Source organism: Ovis aries, chromosome 7, assembly GCF_016772045.2.
Source record: "Ovis aries strain OAR_USU_Benz2616 breed Rambouillet chromosome 7, ARS-UI_Ramb_v3.0, whole genome shotgun sequence".
NCBI lineage: Eukaryota > Metazoa > Chordata > Mammalia > Artiodactyla > Bovidae > Ovis > Ovis aries.
The window spans coordinates 14,187,727-14,203,972 of record NC_056060.1 but is presented as its reverse complement, the minus strand read 5'-3'; the positions used below and the strand labels follow the sequence as shown (position 1 = coordinate 14,203,972).

Here is a 16,246-nt window from a genome sequence, read left to right as displayed (position 1 = left end):
TCAAATCACCCAGGGCACAGAGTTTGGGAGAGTATGAAATGAAAGAACACACACACACACACACACACATGTACACACACACATAACACACCTGGTGCACTATCCAGCACATCATAAGGGCTCAACTAACAATACAGACGTGCCAATCTGCCCCTAAATCCACCCCGACCGGGCCAGCTAACAGTGAGTCTACACCTCGCCCTCCACACTCGCGCTCCTTTCCATCAGTGCCTGAAGATGCAACACGATGAAGTAGTGTCCTCTGCTGTTCCATCTTGTTCCAAATCCTTTGATTTTGTCTCTCCAAACTCTTTAAAGGTAAGGTGTATGCTTTTAAAAGAAATCCCCCATGCCCTGGTACAATGTCAACTGTGCAGGAGTCACTCAATAAATATTTGTGAGTTGACCAAAGGGATCTGGGAGAATGGAGAGACTCAGGAAGTTGAAAGTCATACATGATAGTGAGATTCACAGCATGCGGGAGAAATTTGTTCTGGAAAAGAGCATTTTGTGGCTAGAAGCAGTATCTTCTGAACTGGACCAGAGGTGGGCCCAGAGTAAGTGCTCCATAAATGTAAATACTTAAGTGGCTCCTACTTAATGTCGAAAGCACATTGCCACATGAGCCTCAAAATCAATTAACCGAGGAGACACCAGTTACAAAACTTGTATTCAACTGTTGAATGATCAAATTAGTAATCACAAATCTTGTTTTCAATAAATGTCTAGTATCTTATCAAACTAGTGGTTTTTAAAACCAAACTAGTGGGGGTTTTTAAGTATAAAAAGAGGACACAAAAACAAACAACAAAAATAATAAAGATTCCATAGCGCAAGAAAACTAAATTTTTCTTGGGAAGAAATTTCTGGGTTACAGATAATAAGAAATCATGTTGTTAATTTTACCTTTCCTGCTCATTTTGGGCAAAGGAATGTTATATCACTAACAGTAACATCCAGTATTATCCAGTTTGATTGTGGATCGACAAATATTCAAAATTAATTGGTGATTTTGGAAAGGACTTAATGAGAAGATGAAATTGTTTTGATTGCTAGTCAATAGTCAGTATCAGTCACTCTCTTGCTTAAACTCATCTAGAAGTTGAAAACATTAGCCACTGAGGTCTCCCACCTGATACCCTGACTTTACAGCCAATATCTGAACAAGTCTTAACGTATGATCAGATTACCTTTGTTTCCCCCGAATAAGCAGAAAAATCAACACCCTTTACTAGGAATTAACAGAATTTAAAAAATGAAATCATTGATTCTTCCACAAATTACCACTTGTTTTCCTAGTTTCTTTATATTTTTTACTTCATAAGCAAGTACTTTTCCTATCTTCTCATTTATCTCTAAACTTTTATTACTTCTCTTGAAGGGGTTTTAGGATTGCATTGCTATGTCATGAAGATGGTATACAAAGAAAAGGCATTTGGTTCCAATCTCTCAGAAAGGTTCATATTAGCACATTTCCATTGCAGGTAGACATAGGCTGAATTATTGAGTTATTTAAAATAGAAGCCTAATATGTTTAAGTTTTCTCTAATAAAGAGAATCCTTTGTAAAGAAATTCTTTGGTGATGGTTTGGACTATAAATATACAGAAGGGTATATAAAAAGCTAAAGAAAAAAATTAATCAAATAAATTAGAGCAAGGCCTGCCCTCTGCTGCACTTCAGTGGTTTCCACCCAGTCAGGTTTTTAGTTGAAATAGCTCAGAACCAACAAATCAATCTTAAGTCATTAAAATAATTTTTGTAAGGCTGAAAAACAATATTAGTGCCTAGATAATAGATTAAAGCAATTACCCTATTATTATTTTAGGACACTGTAAATTTCTAGTACTGATGTATTTTTGTTACCAAATGGCATTTATAAAATAATAATGATGCTGAAATATATATGAATCATGTAAAGTATGTCATTCCAGGGAGCCAGCTAAATTGGTCACTGATAATTTAAAATTCTTCCTTGTTTTGCTTAAATAAGGGCCAAAGCGATTATATTTTAGCAATACTAAGAAGTTCTTACTTGGAAACTTATTTTTTTTTTAAAAAGGCTAGTTTTTGTTTAACCCTGAATTTCTGGCCAGGATCTCCCATACTGATTCAATATTATTGCTTAGGCTTTGAAACTTTTATTCATTGAACCTCATTTCAAACAGTGTCAAACAAAGCCATAACATTCTTGTATCCTTCTTTCTGGGCCCCAGGGTGGTGTCTGATTTAAAACTGACCAAACCAGTACCAGAACTCGACTTTTACAAAGATGTCTCTATCACTCAAAGTCTGTGTTTCTAAGAATTCCCTTCACTAGGCACTTTCTGTTTTCTCGTAACCAGATGATATATATTTAAATAGAAGCTTCTTTTAAATCTATCTTCATTCCCCTCTTATTCTTATAATGAAAACACAATGCGCAAAACCACAGTTCTGATACCTTCCACTCATTCCTCATAATAGACAATATTGACACAGATATAAAATGTTGACTTTCTTCACTGCCAGATTCGGTAAAAGAAGAAGAGTTGGGGCTATAGGAGAGAAATCCTTATTCAATCCTGCAGCAAAGAGAATTAGAATATTATCCAAGTATATTGGTTAAAATGTCACTCATTTATTCAAGCTGACTTCACTATACATATGTTCTTTAAAATGAAACATTCAATTCCCCTACAAGTAGAACTTTTCAAAGAAAAGTACAAGCCTTTTCTTTGTAGAGTAAAAACAAACACATTTAATCAACATTCATTGATAAACATCCTGAAGAGCCATTTGAGTAAAAGTATTTACTATACCTAAGATGTCACACAGCCTCCCCAGCTGCGTGTTCTGCTGTGTGTTGAAATCGGCAATATTTTGTCGCACAGGCTGGGAATAACCTAAAAGGCAAACCAGATGTCAAAGTTCAGAAAGAGCAAGTCGATATGGTAAAGTGGCACATGAGGATTTCAGTGTCACGGTCCACATTTCCAGAAAGGAATCATCTCTGAAGCATCTTACAGAAACAGTCCAACTCCTAACAATAAGGTCCTTGCTCCTCGAGGGATTAAGCATTATTCTGGAGGATGGAGGATGTGCTAGGCAGCATATTCTGCAACAGAGAGGCTCATATTTTTCAATACCAACAAAGCTGCTGGGAATTAGGATCACAGAAATATGGGGAAATTTTGGCAATTTAACACGAATGTTCAAAAGAGCACGTAAGAACATTATGCCCAGATTTTAAAAATATTTTACCTTTTTAACCCATGCATCTGATGTGACATTTTGAAGTATGTCCTGGAATCATTCTCAACTGATACTCAGATTTCAGACAAAACCCTTGCTGTTGCAACTATGTATTTAAATAACTCTAAATACTAAAGAGATATGCTTCTGCTCACACAGTCAAAAGAACTTTAACTTTAAAGGGCAATAGAGGTTAATGTAGGTACTTTGTCAGTACCAGTGAAAGCCCCACCATTTCTTTGGTGTCCATTGGAACGGCAGAAGGCATGTGAATTATTGTCCCAAAATCTTCTACAGCAGGAAAAAATTCCTGCTACTTCAGGGGTTAAAATTAAAAAGTGGATCAAAACACGAACTTAAAAGGCATGCACACTCACAAATATGCATATTTGTTTATACAAAATTCAGCAACTGTAGGTGTAACTTTAAAAATAATAATAAAATTGCTTTTCACATTTTGAAGAGATGCTTCAATGCCTCCTTGTGGTTAGTGAGCCCAAACACATGTTTCAAGTTAAACTGCTGTAGATAAAGTGAGTTTAAATACTACATCTTCGAGACGTGACAGATTTCCTTTTCAGCATAAGGAAAACTATAGCAATTCAGGCAACAGGGCTTCAGATCAAATGAACTCTGATAATTGGCTCTTTGCTTTGATGTTAGTGTTTAAACACTAGACAACGTCTGGAAATTAAATGAGTTTACAATTCATCTAAAAGTCTCCCTTTAGCTATTTGCAGATGAGCTTAAGAACTAAAAAGGCAGAAGGACAAGAGGGCTGTTTGAATTATTTTTGAAAAAGTATTAATTTCTAAAATAATTTGGAGAACTCGTCCACACATGAAAGTTAATATAGACAGCTACAAACAATGCCACCTTGACGTGCAGTTGCAATAATGTCACTCTTGGGATTTTGCATATGTATAATTCTGTCTATACTCAGATAAATGTTTAGGAAGATGTATTGTGAATATCATCTATCAAGACTATAAGAAGGCAGGAAAATGCCTAGAGAATAAAGTATGATTAAGAAAAGTGCCTGAGAGCATTCTACGAATGCATTTCCTTTCCAAAGTAAAGATAAAAGGCAGTGTGAGATGGCTCATTAAAATGATGTCCAATTTAAAATATAAAGGATGTCTGATCACGTTCTTGCCACATATGCAGCATGTGAGTAAGTCCCTGTTTCAATCAATTACTTGAGGTCAGTTTTCCAACAGATTATTCAGTACCTTTGTGACCCTGATCAAGGAGCATATAGAGTGTCATGCAGGATTATCACAAAATGTGTACTCAGTTAACCCTACAAATACACCCATATTACAGAACTGTATATTAACAATCTCAGGGCATTGCTACAGAGGGTCATATGGAGCAACTGATAGGAAAATATTTTGTAAACTGTAAGTTACTGTGTAAGCAGAAGGTATTTTAAAATTACAAGGTATGAGGACTTCCAAAGCTTGTAACAGCAAAAACAAATTCTGCCACAAGCAACAGATCATTCCACATGGGCAAGATACAATGCAAGGCACATTGCCATCAGCAGAGCAGAAGTTAGGAGTCGATTTTTTAAAAAGTCAGATTTATTCTTACGTTTTGTACATCCACAAAGTACACATGTTGACACGGGGTGAAAAGACCTCATGGATGTGGGCAGCATATATTAAATACAATAGTGACTTAACCAGGAAACTGTCAGAACCGATGTTGTGGACCTGAGGAGTTCAGCAGACATGGCCAGTGGCAATGAAACATCACACTCTGGAATACAATCTGCGAACTCATGGATATGCAACTAGAAACACCAGAGGAGTTTTGAGAACCCTTCTACTTCAACCTTCTTCATTACAGATAAGGAAACTTGGGAAAGGCCCTTGTCTCTTTCCCAAGGTAACATAAACTTACAAATTATTATATAGTTCAGATACCACATCTTTAACTCTTGTGACAAATATGCTTGTGTCAAGCGAGAGAGAAGACAAGACCCCCAGCGTGAGGAGAGAACGCCAGAGGGGCAAAGAGCTCTTGCCAGTTTTCTCACTTTTGTTTTCAGTTGCTCTGTCAGGCAGAATAATGGCCTCCAAAGCTGTCCCTGTGCTAATCCCCAGAACCTGGGAACATGCTCGGTTACATGGCAAAGGGGAAATAAAGCTGCAAATGGAATAAAGATTTCGAATCAGCTGACCTTAAAATACGGAGATTTTCTCAGATTATTTGGCTGGACCCAATGCCATCACAAGGACCTAAAAACTAGAACAGGTGACTACAGAAGAAAGGCATGGAGAAGCCACATTGCTGCCTTTAAAGATGGAGGAAGCGGGCCATGGGCCTTCCTTGCTCATTCCATGGTGGGTGGCCTCCAGAAGCTGGAAAGGGTCAGAAAACAAATCCTTCCCTACAGCCTCCGAGCAAATGCAGCCCTGCCCACACCTTGATTTTAGCTCCTTTCACACTTCTCAACTACAGAATTATTACTATGAAGCAACAAATTATTACTATGAAGCAAGGCATGATGGCAATGTGCCTTGCATTGTATCTTGCCCATGTGGAATGATCTGTTGCTTGTTGCTTGTTTTAGCCAGTAAGCTGTGGAAACAATGACTGTAAAAATTCTTAAAAATATGGGAATACCAGACGACCTTACCTGCCTCTTGAGAAATCTGTATGCAGGTCAAGAAGCAACAGTTAGGACCAGTTATGGAAAAACAGACTGGTTCCAGATTGGGAAAGGAGTAAGTCAAGGCTGTATATTGTCACCCTGCTTATTTAACTTATATGCAGAGTACATCATGAGGAACACTGGGCTGGATGAAGCACAAGCTGGAATCAAGATTGCTTGGAGAAATATCAATAACCTCAGATGTGCAGATGACACCACCCTTATGGCAGAAAGCAAAGAGGAACTAAACAGCCTCTTGATGAAGCTGAAAGAGCAGAGTGAAAAAACTGGCTTAAAACTCAACATTCTAAAAACTAAGATCATGGGATATGGTCCCATCAGTTCAGTTCACTTCAGTTGCTCAGTTGGGTCCGACTCTTTGCGACCCCATGGACTGCAGCATGCCAGGCCTCCCTGTCGATCACCGACTCCTGGAGTTCACTCAAATTCATGTCCTTTGAGTCGGTGATGCCATCCAACCATCTCATCCTCTGTTGTCCCCTTCTCCTCCTGCCTTCAATCTTTCCCAGCATCAGGATCTTTTAAAACGATCAGCTCTTTGCATCAGGTGGCCAAAGTATTGGAGTTTCAGCTTTAACATCAGTCCTTCCAATGAACATTCAGGAGTGATTTCCTTTATGATGAACTGGTTGGATCTCCGTGCAGTGCAAAGGACTCTCAAGAGTCTTCTCCAACATCACAGTTCAAAAGCATCAATTCTTTGGTGCTCAGCTTTCTTTATAGTCCAGTTCTCACATCCATGCATGACTACTGGAAAAATCATAGCCTTGACAAGATGGACCTTTGTTGACAAGTAATATCTCTGCTTTTTAATATGCTGTCTAGTTTAGTCATAACTTTTCTTCCAAGGAGTCTTTTAATTTCAAGGCTGCAGTCACCATCTGTAGTGATTTCAGAGCCCCCCAAAATAAAGTCTGACACTGTTTCCCCATCTGTTTCCCATGAAGTGATGGGGCCAGATGCCATGATCTTCGTTTTCTGAATGTTGAGCTTTAAGCCAACTTTTTCATTCTCCTCTTTCAATTTCATCAAGAGGCTTTTTAGTTCCTCTTCACTTTCTGCCATAAGGGTGGTGTCATCTGCATATCTGAGGTTATTGATATTTCTCCCAGCAACCTTGATTCCAGCTTGTGCTTCTTCCAGCCCAGTGTTCCTCATGATGTACTCTGCATATAAGTTAAATAAGCAGGGAGACAACATACAGCCTTGATGTACTCCTTTTCCTATTTGGAACCAGTCTGTTGTTCCATGTCCAGTTCTAACTCTTGCTTCCTGACCTGCATACAGATTTCTCAAGAGGCAGGTCAGGTGGTCTGGTATTCCTATCTCTTTCAGAATTTTCCATAGTTTATTGTGATCCACACAATCAAAGGCTTTGACATAGTCAGTAAAGCAGAAATAGATGTTCTTCTAGAACTCTCTTGATGATCCAGTGGATGTTGGCAATTTGATCTCTGGTTCCTCTGTCTTTTCTAAAACCAGCTTGAACATCTTGAAGTTCACGGTTCATATATCGCTGAAGCCTGGCTTGGAGAATTTTGAGCATTACTTCACTAGTGTGTGAGATGAGTGTAATTGTGCAGTAGGTTGAACATTCTTTGGCATTGCCTTTCTTTGAGATTGGAATGAACTGACCTTTTCCAGTTCTGTGGCCACTGCTGAGTTTTCCAAATTTGCTGGCATATTGAGTGCAGCACTTTCATAGCATCATCTTTTAGGATTTGAAATAGCTCAACTGAAAATCCATCACCTCCACCAGCTTTGTTCGTATGATGCTTCCTAAGGCCCACTTGACTTCACATTCCAGGATGTCTGCTCTACGTGAGTGATCACACCATCGTGATTATCTGGGTCATGAAGATCTTTTTTGCATACTTCTTCTGTGTATCCTTGCCACCTCTTCTTAATATCTTCTGCTTCTGTTAGGTCCATACCATTTCTGTCCTTTATTAAGCCCATCTTTGCATGAAGTGTTCCCTTGGTGTCTCTAATTTTCTTGAAGAGATCTCTAGTCTTTCCCATTCTATTGTTTTCCTCTGTTTCTTTGCACTGATCACTGAGGAAAGTTTTCTTATCTCTCCTTGCTATTCTTTGGAACTCTGTATTCACATGGGTATATCTTTCCTTTTCTCCTTTGCTTTTCGCTTCTCTTCTTTTCACAGCTACTTGTAAGGCCTCCTCAGATAGCCATTTTTCTTTTTTGCATTTCTTTTCCTTTTTTTTTTTTTTTTGCATTTCTTTTTCTGGTCCCATCACTTCATGGTGGATAGATGGAGAAAAGTAGAGAGAGTGACAGATTTTATTTTCTTGGGCTCCAAAATCACTGCAGATGGTGACTGCAGTCATGAAATGAAAAGACAGTTGCTCCTTGTAGGAAAAAGCTATGACAAACCTATACAGTGTATTAAAAAGGAGAGACATCACTTTGCTGACAATGGTCCACAGAGTCAAAGCTATGGCTTTCCAATAGTCATGCACAGTTGTCAGAGTTGGACCATAAAGAGGGGTGAGCACCAAACACATGATGTTTTTGAACTGTGGTGCTGGAGAAGAGTCTTGAGAGTCCCTTGGACTGCAAGCAGATCAAACCGGTCAAACCTAAAGAAAAGGAGTCCGGAATATTCATTGGAAGGACTGATACTGTAGCTGAAGCTCCAGTACTTTGGCCGCCTGATGTGAAGAGCCGACTCATTGGAAAAGACCCTGATGCTGGGAAAGATTGAGGGTAGGAGGAGAAGCAGGTGACAGAGGATGAGATGGTTGATGGCATCATCAACTCAGTGGACAAGAGTTTGAGCAAAGGCTGGGAGAATAGTGAAGGGCAGGGAAGCCTGGCAGGCTGCAGTCCATGGGGTCGCAGAGAGTCAGACACAACGGAGTGACTAAACAACAACCACTAAGCTGTGGTGACTGGTCAGAGGGCAAGAGAAAACTATTACAACTGTCTACTTTCCCTTACTCCCAGTAAGAACCACCCTCCAGACAGCGTACTCCTTTCACCTCTAAATGGAAGATGGGGGATGGGTGATTGAGATCCCTAATTAGAGCTCAGAATAAGCATTCAGTAAGTATCATTGTTGTTACTATTATTTTTCCTAACCTCAGCTGAGCCAGACTTAAATTCTCAAATGGAGCTCCACTTAAATGTAGGGAAATCATTATTATAACATGCACAAATTACTTGGGCTATCAAAATACTGCTCTTCTAGCTTATGGAGCTGCTCGAGCCTAATTGCTGTCAGATGGACCTGACTTCCCTTTTCTAAGAAGGTTCTCAGTCTTCCCTTACTGTCATTCTCTCACACGCTCTCTTCATCCCTTTCCTCATTTTGTCATTACACGTTCGTTTGCTGGCTTACTTGTTTGTGGCACATCACTCCTTCCCCCTGCATCACCCTGGCTCCGTTAGCCAGACTGTAAGCTCCATCAGAACAAGAATGCTGTGATACTCCCGATCAAATGAGTCAAGGAAATGTGCCTGAAGAGCCTACTCAAAGAGTCTGTCTTTTAAATTCTTAGCCCTTTCTCTGTTGTGTTTTCATCACTCCCTCCTCTCCTTTCAACACTCATGAAGTTGGGTTCTGTGATCTGGAGAATTTCTAGGGAACTCAAGGAATGGTAAGTGGGATTTGTAGCTTTCTCTAGGTCCTTATCAGCATAGAATAAAACACCACTGGCATAAAGGGACGCACCCTCTTCCTTACCACCATAGGGAAGAATACAGATTCTTTCCTTATGCCACACTCATCACCTGCAAAGTATTCATAGTTTGATAAAGTATTCCATCTTTCCTCAAAATATTATTATCTCTGCTTCATATTGAAAAATGGTACCTGAGTGTTGTCTCTCTGAAGTTTTCCAACTACCATACTTTTGATCTTCTATGGAACCAAGGATGCCCATTAACGGTTACTGGCTATCATTTCTCCATCTTAATTTCTGCCCTCATCTTCTTTCCCATCCCTGTCTTCACCCGACACAAACTCCTATCAGATGAATCTAATTGCCTGTTTGCAGCCCAGTAAACTGGTCCTGCTAGGATTGACTTTTCCTTCACAGCAACTGCAGAGACCCAAGAACATGAGCAAGGCCATGCTAAGTGGCCGTGACTCCTCGGGACTGTGGGTGCCTTTGTGACAGGCCCCTACTGTTGCAGTGAGATCAAGTATTCTTGAACCCTGCTTATTACTCTGTGGTTGACTCCTACTTTATTTTGTCTCCAAGTCCTATACCGTACAATTGTACCTAAGGCAGAGAGGGGATTAATAACAAATTTCCAGTTAGTACATGGTTGTCATTCATCCCGTCATTCTGACCTGAGGTGGGAGTCACCCATGTCTCAGTTTGATGAACTGGAGCAGTGGTTCTCAACCTTTTTCCCATTTGGAAACCCATGACAGGCAGTGTTCAAATGCATCACACACTCCAAGGGGCATTCACAGGGTTACAAAAGCAGTAGCTTTAACTCTATCCATTTCTCTTCCACTCAAGAAAGCATATAAGATGCAAGCTGAGCGAGGGTGGCATTATTACAGAAATCGTCTTGAATTGTTCCAATTAATAAAAAGTTAAACATTAGTGAAACTTTGGACTCTAATAATAAAAATTTAGGGAACATGGAACATAGTTTACAAATGATTGCACATCAGCATCCTGCAGTCATCTAGAGAAATGTGATCTAGACATTATGGTTATACCCTGACTCTACTTACTTGTGCAAGTGTGAAAGCACAGGATACTGAGGTAGGAGATAAGATTCAGCAAGAAGGAGGCCTGTCTGGGTTATGTGTATGGTCCATCTAGTGCCAATGTGATGAAAATAAAGCTGAGGGTTGGGATTACCCTTGGGGTCCAGTGGTTAAGAATCTGCCTGCCACTGCAGGGGATGTTTGATTCCTGGTCAGGGAACTAAGATTCTATATGCTTCAAGGCAACTCAGCCACATGCTGCAGCTTGAGAAGTCTCAGCTCTGCAACTAGAGGAAGCCCACGCACCACAACAGAGACCCAGTGCAGCCAAAATACAAACAAAGCAAAAACAAACAAACAAAAAACAGATTAAAAACTGTTCTGGGGGCCTTCAGAGGGAAATTAGAGACATTTTTGATGAGGTACACACAAGAAACATAGGAGGTACTCAAATCTTCGTTGAGTTTTGAAAACATTCTCAAACCAAACTGGCCAAATGGATTCTGTATGGTGCTAAAAGCCTTTTCCTCAAGAGTGAAAACTTTTTCTTATTCAAACTTTTTGTCAGTGACTGGCATAGCACTGTATGCAACTAAAGTCAGTGATTCTCAAAGCGTGGTCTGGGGACCTGGGGGACAGGAGGCCTGGAAGGTTAAAACTCTAACGCATATATATGGAATTTAGAAAGATGGTAATGATAACCCTGTATGAGAGACAGCAAAAGAGACACGGATGTATAGAACACTCTTTTGGACTCTGTGGGAGAGGGAGAGGGTGAGATGATTTGGGAGAATGGCATTGAAACATGTGTAATATCACATGCGAAACAAATCGCCAGTCCAGGTTCGATGCAGGATACTGGATGCTTGGGGCTGGTGCACTGAGACAACCCAGAGGGATGGTATGGGGAGGGAGGAGGGAGGGGTGTTCAGGATGGGGAACACGTGTATATCTGTGGCGGATTCATGTTGATGTATGGCAAAACCAATACAATATTGTAAAGTAATTAACCTCCAATTAAAATAAATAAATTTATATTAAAAAATAAAATAAAACTCTTTTCAAAATAATACTAAGATGACATTTCCCCTTTTCAATATTATCCCGCCACAAAATATAAGTTCATTGATTTCAGATTCCACGTTGAAAGTAAATCTTAAAAATAATCACTGTTGAGTTTTGATATAAAATCAAAGTAGAGTTTACACAGTTATCTGAAAAGGCTATAAAATATAAATGATATTCCTCCCTTTTCCAAATACTTATCTGTGTGAGGCCAGGTTTTCTTCATATGCTTAAACCAAAACAGTATTGGATGCCGAAATAGACAGGAGAATCCTAACTACCTTCTATTAAGAGATTTGCAAACTTGTCAACTAATGCCATTCTTCTCACCAATTTTTTTTTGGAAAGAAAGGGTCTTTTTAAAATAAAAATATGTTTTCCTAGGTTAACATTGGTAATGTGCTTACTATTGCTATTTTAATATAAACTATTTTTAAAGTATCTCAGTTTTTGTTCCTTATGTGGTAGATATAAACAGATATAACCCACATAAACCAACACTCTTTAGGGTCTTCAATAGTCTTTACAAGTGTAAATTTGAGGACCACTGAGCAGAAATTTTATTATTTTTTATGATGAGATGAAAAATATATTTTATCTTAGTATAAGTAAGACTTCTTTGAACCATATCCTAATATTAATCATTTCATCAAAATCCAGGAGCTGATGTCACCTGACACCCCTTTGAATGCTGTTTCTGTATTTTAGGGTACAACATCTGATAGACAGCTCAAGTCCAAATGGGTCATTTAATATTACAAGGTCATGGGACCAACCCTGATCTAACCAGTGAATGCATGTTGATGTGGATTACTTGGATGAGTACAACATGGATGAATAGAAATGTGTTTTCATTTTAATTGGGGCTATGAAGAAATCTGAAAGTTTTAAGCATATTTTATTCCTGATCCCCAAAGATCTGGATTTTCTGGGAACCGCTGTCTGGAAGATCTTGGCAGAACATGTGTTTCAAAAATCTAGTGTGGCAGAATCATAACTAAACTGAGGATTCCATCCCTCTTGCCAAAATACACTGTGAAGGCTGCAAAGATTTGACTGAAAGTCCTGATTTCCCAGCCCTGAGGTGAAAGCAGAAGAAATGTATCATGTCTTTGAGTCGCCAGCTTGAAGTGGGAAAGTAGAAAAGGGTCAATGTGCTCAGAGGCACAGTAAAAATGTGATTTGAGATATACTCCTCTGGGCTCTGGTCCCAAACCTGATCACAAATGAAAGTGAGCACAGTTCTTACCTTCTGGTGAAACGGGAGTGGGGTTAGGAAGGAGTTGTCTCATGAGCATTTGGGATATAGCAGTTGTGCATAAAAGTTAGTTTCTCTATCTTTCAGGCTTTTGTGACAATACAGAGCAACAGAAGAACATTTTCATAAGCCTTGCAGTAACAGGATCCATAATTTTATGGACTGGAGTATCTTGGAGATCAGGAATTCTGTTAGCCTCAAGGATAATTTGCTGAAATAATGCACAGATGGAAAAAAAATGAGGCTGAACTATATACATTCCTTTTTGCCATGAAATAGGCAATGAAATAAAAGATCACGTGGAGAAAAGGGGAATTCCCACCTCAATACATTATTCCCTATTTGTATTTTAAAGGAGGAAGAGAAGTGACAGAGGATGGTCATCACTGGGAGTTTAATTGGTTGCAGCAGCCTCATTTACCTGTTCACGGTATCAGAACCCCATACTCGGCACATCTCATTTAATGTTAACATATTTTAAAATGCCAGTGAGCTTAAGAGTAGCAGCCTTAAAAAATTGCAAATAGAACTACCTTATGACCCAGCAATCCCACTTCTGGGTATACACACCGAGGAAACCAGAATTGAAAGAGACACATGTACCCCAATGTTCATCACAGCACTGTTTATAATAGCCAGGACATGGAAACAACCTAGATGTCCATCAGCAGATGAATGGATAAGAAAGCTGTGGTACATATACACAATGGAGTATTACTCAGCTGTTAAAAAGAATTCATTTGAATCAGTTCTGATGAGATGGATGAAACTGGAGCCGATTATACAGAGTGAAGTAAGCCAGAAAGAAAAACACCAATACAGTATACTAACACATATATATGGAATTTAGGAAGATGGCAATGACGACCCTGTATGCAAGACAGGGAAAGAGACACAGATGTGTATAACGGACTTTTGGACTCAGAGGGAGAGGGAGAGGGTGGGATGATTTGGGAGAATGACATTCTAACATGTATACTCTCATGTGAATTGAATCGCCAGTCCATGTCTGACGCAGGATGCAGCATGCTTGGGGCTGGTGCAAGGGGATGACCCAGAAAGTTGTTATGGGGAGGGAGGTGGGAGGGGGGTTCATGTTTGGGAATGCATGTAAGAATTAAAGATTTTAAAATTTAAAAAATAAAAAACTAAAATTAAAAAAAAAAAAGAGTAGCAGCAAGTGATGCACTGTAATAAAGAAGCACGGGGGTTAAATTAAAAGTAGAGGAAGTAACCTGGCCAAAGAAACTGGAAGCAGAATTCGTTTGTAGGTTTTATTTAGACCTCTGATTTTTCTAGAGGAATTAGGATTCTTTATTGCAGTTCTTACTTACCTTGACTGATAGATTTTACTTAAAATAGACCCTAGTATTCTATTCCTGCTATGAACCATAGTAGGTTATTTTGTTATAATTATATTTCATTAATAAAAATGATAAAAATGTGCAATATCCAATTAAGAGATGAGACTATATAACCTGGAAAGGATTACTTTCTTTTCATCATCTTATAAAATTACAAAGCCAGTCTGTTTCTTTGAACAATTAATCAACAATATCCTACCTCTCCTGTTGGTTAAAAATTGCTAAAACTTTCTGTTACATCTGGGAGTACTTCCCAAAATATACAACAGCAAGTCATGTCTTTCAAAGAGGTGATGGCTCTGCAGTGTATAATTGTGTTTATGCTCATCAAGCCATAGATTTTTAAATACATGGTAAATATTTTGTGGTCAAAACTACTGAGAGGCCATCCTTTGTGCGATTAGGGTCTGGAGAATGCAATTACTCGTGTGTGTGCAACACTGCATCCACAGATAACCAAATGCCTACAACTGTAATATATTATGCAGTTATCAGCTACTAAGCTTTCATTTGGGGGTTTTAAATAAGTTAGTGCAAGCCCAATTGGTTGGCACATGGTATAATTATTTCTGGGGCTAATTTCACACCAGATCTGATTAGAAGTCTCCTACGGAAATAGTAACAGAGGACAAGGCTGCAACTTGTATTAAATATGTACCTGAATCCTACACACCTACCAACTGATTTTGAATAGTGAATCCCTCTCAATTATGGGAATTAAATGACTATATTGAATAGATTGAGGGGCATGTATTTAGAGAAAAATTGCTTCACTTGCATATACTTCTATGATCACAAATTATGTAGATAAGTCTCCAGTCTCCAGGTGACAAAGTAGGCATGTTGTGGCCAGCTGAAATCTTCTTCAAGTACTCCCAGGGAAGTGTATAAAATAAAAAGGTATGTTATCATCATTGGTAGCTCAGATAGTAAAGAATCTGCCTGCAATGCAGGAGAGCCGGGTTCGATCCCCGGGTCAGGAAGATCCCCTGGATAAGGGAATGGCAACCCACTCCAGTATTCTGGCCTGGAGAACTCTACGAACAAAGGGGCCTGGAAGGCTACCATCCATGGGGTCGCAGAGTCAGACACTACTGAGCAACTAATAAGGAAGGAAAGGAATCATTAAAAAAAAATGAGGTATGGTTTGAGAACTATGCCTGTGGTATCGGTACCAGATGACGGTTTAAGTTATTTAAATCCAGTTCAATGCTCACCGTCACTTCATGACCTAAAGCATAAATTCTAGAAACAAACACAATATGATCGAAGCCCAGGTATTATTCTCCTGTGAAAATTTGAAATTGGGCTTTTTAAATACTCAGCTGAGAAAAATACCTGAGCTTATTCTTATCTCTTAGAAAACACATGATTAGCAACATTTTTGCTCACCTAAAATGCATTATTATGTTGTTAACAAGCAAAAATTACTGCAATAAAGAAAATGTTCAAATTTAGTATGTATTTAAACTGAGCATGAGTAATCTAGAAGAAAGCTAATTTTACTATCAGATGTAAAATAATGTCTTCTAGTTATAGTTTCTGTCCAGGTTATTTTTGTTGTTGTGTAGTCCTTAAGTTGTGCCAGACTCTTGCCACCCCATGGACTGTAACCCACCAGGTCCCTCTGTCCATGGGATTTCCCAGGCAAGAATACTGGCGTGGGTTGCCATTTCCTTCTCCAGGGGATCTTCTTGACTACTACTTAATTTATATTCAGCAATCTCTTTTTGGAATTTTAAGACAGCTTCATTTAAAATTATATTTTATTAATCAATTTATATTACTATCTGTTACTTTCATAAGTTGACCTCTTTGGAGGCTTGTTTTCTATTAGGCTTTTCTGCAGGGCTGACTGCTTGGGGCTGCAGAGTCAGAAGGTAGGGTATAGGAGGGAAGAAATTTGTGAAATTGAGTTTATAATAACTTTGTGCTTGTCGACACTAAAAGCATGG

The 16,246-nt window shown here is 39.0% G+C and overlaps 1 protein-coding gene across 1 annotated transcript in view; it reads right to left on the bottom strand.

Annotated features, from left to right (window-relative positions):
* Positions 1-16,246, bottom strand: part of IQCH (IQ motif containing H) — a 160,236-nt gene that overhangs the window by 102,204 nt on the left and 41,786 nt on the right. The window contains exon 7 of the mRNA XM_060418882.1: positions 2,801-2,884. Coding sequence (XP_060274865.1) covers positions 2,801-2,884 — 84 coding nt within the window. The remainder of the gene's footprint in view (positions 1-2,800; positions 2,885-16,246) is intronic.